The sequence below is a fragment of the Propithecus coquereli genome, unplaced genomic scaffold (genome assembly GCF_000956105.1).
Source record: "Propithecus coquereli isolate 6110/MARCELLA unplaced genomic scaffold, Pcoq_1.0 Scaffold299, whole genome shotgun sequence".
NCBI lineage: Eukaryota > Metazoa > Chordata > Mammalia > Primates > Indriidae > Propithecus > Propithecus coquereli.
In genome coordinates this window covers 584,629-593,211 of record NW_012148607.1, presented here as the reverse complement: position 1 = coordinate 593,211, position 8,583 = coordinate 584,629, and the positions used below count along the sequence as shown (strand labels likewise).

At 35.3% G+C, this 8,583-nt stretch overlaps 1 protein-coding gene across 1 annotated transcript in view; it reads left to right on the top strand.

Moving 5' to 3' along the window:
• CMPK1 (cytidine monophosphate (UMP-CMP) kinase 1, cytosolic) overlaps window positions 1-8,487 on the top strand; it is a 70,560-nt gene extending 62,073 nt beyond the window's left edge. Inside the window, exons 2-6 of the mRNA XM_012649051.1 lie at window positions 776-922; window positions 4,820-4,972; window positions 6,221-6,297; window positions 6,511-6,607; window positions 7,542-8,487. Of these exons, the coding sequence (XP_012504505.1) occupies window positions 776-922; window positions 4,820-4,972; window positions 6,221-6,297; window positions 6,511-6,607; window positions 7,542-7,583 (516 nt within the window). The 3' untranslated portion in view covers window positions 7,584-8,487. The remainder of the gene's footprint in view (window positions 1-775; window positions 923-4,819; window positions 4,973-6,220; window positions 6,298-6,510; window positions 6,608-7,541) is intronic.
• The last annotated feature ends 96 nt before the right edge of the window (window positions 8,488-8,583 follow it).

Genomic DNA, 8,583 nt, shown 5'->3' with positions numbered 1-8,583 from the left:
ATGGAAAGGAGGTAATTGATGGCTTTTATTCCTATTATGTATAAGGCTTTATGGTAATCAGTTTATGTACGATATTAATACATTATCTCATTTAATCATAACCACAAACTTATAAAGCAAGTATCGCAAGTATTATAGAAAGGTAGGAAATGGACTTTTGTATGTGGTAAGGAAGATACTGGTCTTCGTGAAGAGACAGTGATACTCCAAGATACTATTTGATTATGTGACCACTCTCCAGAGTGGTTAGGAAAGCTGATTTTGTGGAGGAGGTAGGACTTGTATTGTTTATTGAGAAAGGGAAGAAAACAGAAAAATGGGGTTTGTGTAAATAGTGATGAGTGCAATTTAGACATGTTGAGTTTAAGAAAGAGATTTTATAGAAGGTGAATACAGCCAATAGTGGTAAGATTTTTTGTTTTTTTGCCTTGAATTATAAAGATTTTTGTTAGACATTTCTTTGAACAATATTAATATTGTTAAATATTAATATTTAAACTTCAGTCATATTTGTGAAGGAATAAATAAGATGTTAATGCCTCAAATAGATAAATTTGGGAATGATATGATAAGTGAACACATAGCTATGAAGAGTAGGATATTTATTATGCAAACTGGGTTATTTGAAATCTCTTAAACTTTATTTAATATACAAGCAAAACCTGTTTATTGTAGAAAAATTAGCATATAGAAATTAACACAAAGGGAAAAATAAACAGTCCTACTACTGGGTTGAATGAATTCTAATTTTTTTCCTATGTGTTGTTTCTTTCAGAAATATGGCTACACACACCTTTCTGCAGGAGAACTTCTTCGTGATGAAAGGAAGAACCCAGAATCACAGTATGGTGAACTCATTGAAAAGTACATTAAAGAAGGAAAGATTGTGCCAGTTGAGATAACCATCAGTTTATTAAAAAGGGTAAGGAGTGTGAATGCCAATCAATTCAAACCAGCAAGGAAATAAATTAAATCCAGCTTTCATTTGAGTAATGAAAAAATCAGAGTATTGAATTTCTTGCTTGTGGAAGGTGGTCATGGTTGTTTGACAATGGCAGAACTGGAAACTGTGCTGTCACCTGGGAAAAAATTGAACAGTGGCAAGGATTCTCTACCTTGGTCTAGCGTTAGCTGTAGCTCAACTTAACATCCATGTATGTACACTTGACCTTTCCTTCCCAACATTCAGACAGTTATTTTCTCTTCCATTTCTATTTCTTCTTTCTTTATCCCCCTTTGCCCCCTTTCTTCTCCTTTCTGTTTTCTTATAAACCTCTTTGTTCCTTCTTTCTGTCTTCTTTTATCCCATGTCCCTCTCATTGTTGACATTCTTTCAGTCTTGATGTCTGCTTTTCTGGTGCATGCATCACCATTTTTAATGTGAAATGCTATGACATAATAGCTATCAAACTAAAACATGTTACATCTAAAAAACAGATACCTTGCATTTGCTAGGTAACTCTTCACTATAGACTCCTAAGACCATAGTCATTAACAGGTATTTTCACATATAAGAAACAGTGAAGGAGAAGGAGAAATGCGATCTTGGGAATGACAAGAAATAGCTGAAGCATGATAGAAAAGAGATATATAAGCATCTGGGTGGAACTATAAAGACACTGTGGATAAAGAGTGGCTCATACACACTTTTTTACCTCTTGTCTCAGAGGTTGGAGTAACCTGCTTCCATTCCAGAGTAAATAAATCCTCTATTCCCTATCGTCTAATGCCCTTCTTCTGCTTTATAGCTAAGCATTATGAGAGTAGTCGACATTTATTTTTCACTTTCTACTTTTCAACCCTTTGCAGTCAGGTTCTGTTTTCATCTCCATTGCATCTGCTCTTGGATGTTACCAGTGTTCTTCTCTATCAAATCTAGGGGATACTTTTAGTTGTTTTTTTGGGTAGCATTTAACTCTGATCACTTACTGAAGCTCATTCCTCCTTTGTTCTTTTTTTTGAAGACAGAGTCTTGCTCTGTTGCCTGGGCTAGAGTGCCGTGGCGTCAGCTTAGCTCACAGCAACCTCAAATTCCTGGGGTCAAGCAATCTTTCTGCCTCAGCCTCCTGAGTAGCTGGGACTACAGGCATGTGCCACCATGCCCAGCTAATTTTTTCTATATATTTTTAGTTGTCCGGATAATTTCTTCTATTTTTAGTAGAGACAGGGTCTCACTCTTGCTCAGGCTGGTCTTGAACTCCTGACCTCGAGTGATCCTCCCGCCTTGGCCTCCCAGAGTGCTAGGATTACAGACGTGAGCCACCGCGCCCAGCCCCTCCTTTGTTCTTTGTGATATCATTTCTGTTGATTCTGCTTCAGTAACTGCTATTTCTCAGTCTTCCTTAACAGCTTTTTTTTTTTTTTCCTTTTCAAGTTTCCTAAACCATGGTGCTTCTCGGGGTTTTGTCCTTGTTTCTCTTTAGCTCTCCGTTTATATATTTTTTGCTGGATGGTTTTAGCCATGTTGAAAGCCTTCACTGTGCTAATGATGCTGAATTCTACAGTTCTAGAACCCATCTTTGTTTTGAACTCCAGACTTTTATTTTTAACTAACTACTAGGTATCTTTCTGATTGTCTCACAGGTGTCTCAAAATAAACATATCAGAGTTTGAGTGTATTATCTCAAGTGTGATCTCTCTTTATTTCCTGTGTTGGTTAATGGTTCTACCATCTACCCAGTTGCTCAAGGCAGAAATTGGGAGCCATCCAATATTGTATGCCTCTTCCTTACTTTCCCAAATCCATTCAGTGAGCAGATCTTTCCAATTCTTTTTCTTTTAATTCTTTTCTATTAGTCTCTTCTATCACCTTAGTTTACTATCCTCTTTTTTTCCTACCTGGACCATCACTGGAGCCTCCTAGTTAGTCTTTCTGCCTTTAATTCATCCTTGTTCCCTTCCAATTCATCCTTCTTGGTGTAGTCAGAGTGATTTTTTTTTTTCTAAAAGACAGTATGACCCCTGTTAATCTTAAACTGCTTAAAATTCTTAAATGGTCTTGTATTGCTTCCAGAATAAAACTCAGATCCTTAGTGTGGCATAAAAAGTTCTTCATTATTTTATCTTTGCTTAACTTTCAGTCGTATCTCCCACCACTCTCTACACATATCCTAAGATTTCACTTGTACTGGCTTGCTTCAGATTCATCAAAGCTGTTAGGCTGTCTCGTTTCTGAGCCTTCATACATCCAGTTTCCACCATCCAGAGGACATTAATCCCTGTCTGCCTGCCATTTTATTATTCGGGATTCAGTTCCACTGTTACCTCTTTGGTAAAGCTTTCTCTGGCAGTTTGTGCTTACTTTGTTTTATCATAGCATCCTTTGCATACCTTATCATAGAACTTAACATATCTATGTATATATATTTGTCACCCACTGGACTGTGAGCCCTCCAGGGACAAGATCCATGACCTTGCTCTTCATGTTCCCTCATAGTAGCCTTGAGTTAAATATACACTGAGTATAATATTGATATGCCTTCTTCAGATACCTTCTACTACTGTAATTGGGGTAGAAATTTTATAGCAGAGGCCAAAAAGTGTTCTGTACAAGTTTTGTGAATATTGAAGAAGCAGCCAGGTGCTGGGATGAAGCCAATTCTCAGATAAAGGAATCACGGTTCCTGACAGCCATTGTCCTTCTTGAGGAACCAGAAAAGTTTGAGCATGGATGGTAGTGAATGTTAATTTGCTTTGAAATAGAGGTTCTTCTAAGGTTTGTCAAAGTCATGCATCTGTGACTATGGTGATTAGAAGTGGCAAGGATTTGGAGATCAGAGATCTGCATTTCCCATTCACGTATTCCCACATTCTACCTAACTTCAGGCTTTGGAAGAGGATAGTGAAATGGGTTGCTCTTGCCATTTTTCTGAATGTATTTTTTTCTTTTGCTCCCTGTGTTTTGGGGTAGCCAGTAGCATTTAGATTGAGTTAACTTCAGTTAAAAAAAAAAAAAGTTGAGGCTCAGCACAGTGGCTCATGTCTGTAATCCTAGCACTATTGAAGGCCAAGGCAGGAGGATTTTTTGAGGCCAGGAGTTCGAGACCAGCCTGAGCAAGAAAGAGCAAGACCTCATCTCTACAAAAAATAGAAAAATTAGCCGGGCGTGGTGGCACACACCTGTAGTCGCAGCTCCTTGGGAGGCTGAGGGGGGAGGATCACTTGAGCCCCAGAAGTTTGAGGTTGCAGTGAGCTATGATCATGCCACTGCATTCTAGCCCAGGTAACAGAGTGAGACCTTATCTCAAAAAGCAAACAAAAAAAATTGATTCCTACACTAATAATTAAAGCTAACTATGTTTTTATATTTGTCCGAAGTTCTGTGCTGTTGGACTTGAATTATAGCAGAGTTAAGCACCTGTAAAAGTAATATACTTTCTACCACAGTAAAATGACTTGGAAAGGGCAAAAAGAACACAAGACAGGGTCTTCCATTACTGGAGCAAAGATACTAGTTAGTGGTTGTTTTCCTCTTATTGCTACTCTTACTGTTTATTTATAATTTTGTGAATATATATGTGAAAGTAACATGCTTACTATAGAAAATTTGGAAACTACAGAAAACAATTGTGTGTGTGTGTGTGTGTGTGTGTATAAAATGAGAAGGTAGGGAGGGACACATAGCCATAACCCCACCAGCTTGAGGCAACCATGTTAATACGTTGGTTCATTTCCTTCTAGTCTTTTTTTTTCTATGCACTCCTCAGTCTTTACTTATGGTTTAAAGAATAATAATAAAACAAACACCCATGTATCCACTAACCTACTTGAGAAATTGCATTTTGTTAATGTAGTGTTGAACCTAAATCTTTTCCTTTAGGAAATGGATCAGACAATGGCCGTCAATGCTCAGAAGAATAAGTTCTTGATTGATGGGTTTCCAAGAAATCAAGACAACCTTCAAGGTTGGAACAAGACCATGGATGGAAAGGCAGATGTATCTTTTGTTCTTTTTTTTGACTGTAATAATGAGGTAATGAAAATCTTCATTTGCCCACATAGGCTTTAAGCAACTGTTAGTCAACTATTAGAGAAAAATTGATTTTTTCTTATGTTTACATTTTATATTGGCAGCTATATTTTTTTTGAATGGGTAGATGAGATGGACAAAATAGCACTGTCTTGCTGTTGGAAGCTAATTGGCATCAGCAGACTTTTGGACTAAAATTTGCTTTATTTTCAAAATAAGAATCAATTTTGTTTTTTAAAAAATAAGAATTGACATGCACAATAATGTTAAGTAATGAAGCTGAATTACTACTTTCTTAGGTAGGCACTATTGTGAAAGAGTGTCTTGCTTTACGAGTTGTCTCGTGGAAAAGAAACATTTTTGGCAAGTTGGGAAAATTTTCTACTTTAAAAAACATGTAGGATAGCTTGATTTGTCTTAAGAATGAAATGATCTTGAAAAAAGCAGGAAAGTGTTCTTTTTCTTTCTGGCACTTTTAGTAACAAACTCAGACATACATTGGAATAAGTAAATGAATTTCTTGGAATCATTTAATTAAATGGCCTGTGTTTGACAGCTGCTGTAATATAAATTTCATTAAATTAATGCCAATAGCCTGAAAGACTAAGAATCTGAAGTAGGGCCTTGAAAGAAGTTGGTATTCTTAGGTTGAATCGTAAATGTGCCTCTGGTAGAGAGACTTGCTGCAGCCTTTGAGTTGTTTTAAAATGTAACTCTCTTCTTCCAACCCCCAAAAATATGTTTTCACTTATTCTTCAAAGTTAACTTTAGAATGTTACCACAGCTTATAACTAAGGAATGTTTATTCATGATTAACAAGGGATGCTTTATTCAAATGCAAATATGTTGACTCTTAAATATTTGGATATTTATGGAATTATAGAAAAGCAAAAATGGAACAAAGTTTGAGGCATGTAATTCATACCTAATAAGTTAATAATATATCCGAGATGGAACTGTACACATACAGATCTTCTTTTTATTGCGGTTTGAAAAAAAAATACACAGGAAAAACTGAGTCATGAATGAATTCTTTTTATGCTCTGTACTTATTTAACCTAGTTTATATAAATTGAGCCACATGTTTAAATTTAAAAGAACTGTGTATGTTGATTAATGAATTAGACACATTGAGTTTAATGCAGGTTTTTTTTTGTCATCTCTTTAAACTTTATTTTCTTTTCAGGTTAAAAGAATTGCAAATTCATATCTTTCTACTTTTAGAATAACTTTATTTATATCTCTTTTTAGATCTGTATTGAACGATGTCTTGAGAGGGGAAAGAGTAGTGGTAGGAGTGATGACAACAGAGAGAGCTTGGAAAAGAGGTACTTTGCAGTTTTTACATAGCCACCTCTATCCCAGACCTGCTCCATTTTGGACCTGAAAAAGAAAATGTTACACTTAACTGTGTAAAATGGCTTGTGTAAGGAAATGACGAGTTAGTTGGGTCAGATTTAGTGTTGTCCTCTGAGCTACCCTATAACATGTAGGAGAAAGGATGGATACCTAGGACTTCGCAATATTTGCTTCTTTTGCAGAATTCAGACCTATCTTCAGTCAACAAAGCCAATTATTGACTTATATGAAGAAATGGGAAAAGTCAAGAAAATAGATGCTTCTAAATCTGTTGATGAAGTGAGTGTCCCTAACCTGCCTTTAAAAAAAAAGTCAAGTAAAAATGTGATTAGTTCTTTTGGGGCATGTAGGCAGGAGAAAAATAAATACTATGACAGAGTAGTTAGTTTGTTTTTCAAGACACTGGGGACTAAATGAAAAATTACATTTTTTTTCCTTTTTGAATAGAGTCTAAAATGGGCTTTATAACTTCAGACTTGTCTTCATGAGAAGTGGGTGGTTTATTAATTTCAAACCTCTTCCCGGGTACTAGAAAAATTGGTATTTTGTGAACTGTGATTTGGATGATGTTCTTTTTTTTGAAAACCTATAACATGAATGGCAAGTCATCCAGCTCAAGAGCCTAGGCTGCTTTCTTCTCTTCCATCACAGAGCAAATAGCTTCAGAGGTGCAGGGGTTCTACAACTTATCACTTCTCTCTTTCTTCATAAATCAGTGATCTCTGAATTGTAGTTTAGTGCCCAGAAAATATTTTTAGTGTCTCCTAATTCACCTATCTCCCTTCCCCTGACTCCCTGAATTTTCTTCCTCTCATATTCAAAAAGAAAGGGCCGGAGGAAAAAGATTCAGGGGATCTTTTTTAATCCTGTAGAGGTGCTACTTCCTGTAGAGGTGAGGCAATACATGAGAGAACTTTGTGTTTTAGAGTCTGAACTAAGATGATAAACCAGTTTACATTTTATCAAATTATTGGTAGCCTATCAAGAAGTATGTTTTGTCCTAAAAGCACTAATAAAATTGAATACATGTTCATAATTTTATATGTATTATATTACTGTCTAAAGTAAAATAGATGAAACTAAGAAATTATAATGTGACTTTTTAAAATGATCCATTTTGAAAATTAATATAAAATTTACTATTTTTAACAGGAACTTAGCTATATGGTATTTTAATGGTATCTGCTTTTAAAATTATCTTTTTTCTTTATAGGTTTTTGATGAAGTCGTGAAGATTTTTGACAAGGAAGGATAATTCTAAACCTGAAAGCATCCCTGAAATCATGCTTGAATATTGCTTTGATAGCTGCTATCACACCCCTTTTTAAGACGATTTTAATCTTTCGTAACTACATCTCAATTAATGGCTGGAAATCATATAGTTAAGACAAGGTTTTTATGTTCTCTTTTTTTTTTTGGTCACAGGAGTAGACAGTGAATTCAGGTTTAACTTCATTTTAGTTATGGTGCTCACAAAACAAAGAAGGACATCAGCTAGTTCTTTGTTTTTATTCAAAAAGAATATCCCTTTTATGGTTTGTGCCTTCTGTGAGCAAAACCTTTTAATATGCATATTATATCCCTTTAGTAATTACGGTATATTAAGATTAGGGATACCCACTTCCTCTTTTTCTTACAAGTTTTAAATTTTCAACCTTAGGTGAATCTGTGGACCAAATTTCAAAGGAACTTTTATGTAGTCAGTTCTTGCACAATGTGTTTGGTAAACAAACTCATTAAGTGTATTCTTAGCATTGTTTTAGTATTTATCAAATAACTGACCACTTCCTATAGAAAGGTAAAAAAAAAAAAAAACAACCAACTTATGCTTTGCTTTACTACAACTTGTACAAAGTTGTATGACAGGGCATATTCTTTGCTTCCAAGGTTTGGGTTGGGGGCACTCGGGGTGCAGAGCCTGGCAGAATTGTCAGCTTTATTCTGACATAATCTGAGGGTAGGGGGCAAGGATCACATGTAATGGTATGTGTTCCTTATATTCTGTTATATACTGTTATTCATGATTCAACTGATCTTAACAAAATTCCTAGCAGTGAAACCTTGAAATGCATGTGCTAGATTTATGCTAAAATGATTCAGTTAGCATTTTAGTAACACTTCAGAGTTTTTTGATTTTTGTTTGTTTTCTAGACTAAATATCAGGTTGGGATAAATTAGAAGCAATTTATTGGTTAAATTTCCCATTTGTATTTTCTTGAATATTATTTTCATAGTTATTTGTTTAAGAAGATTTA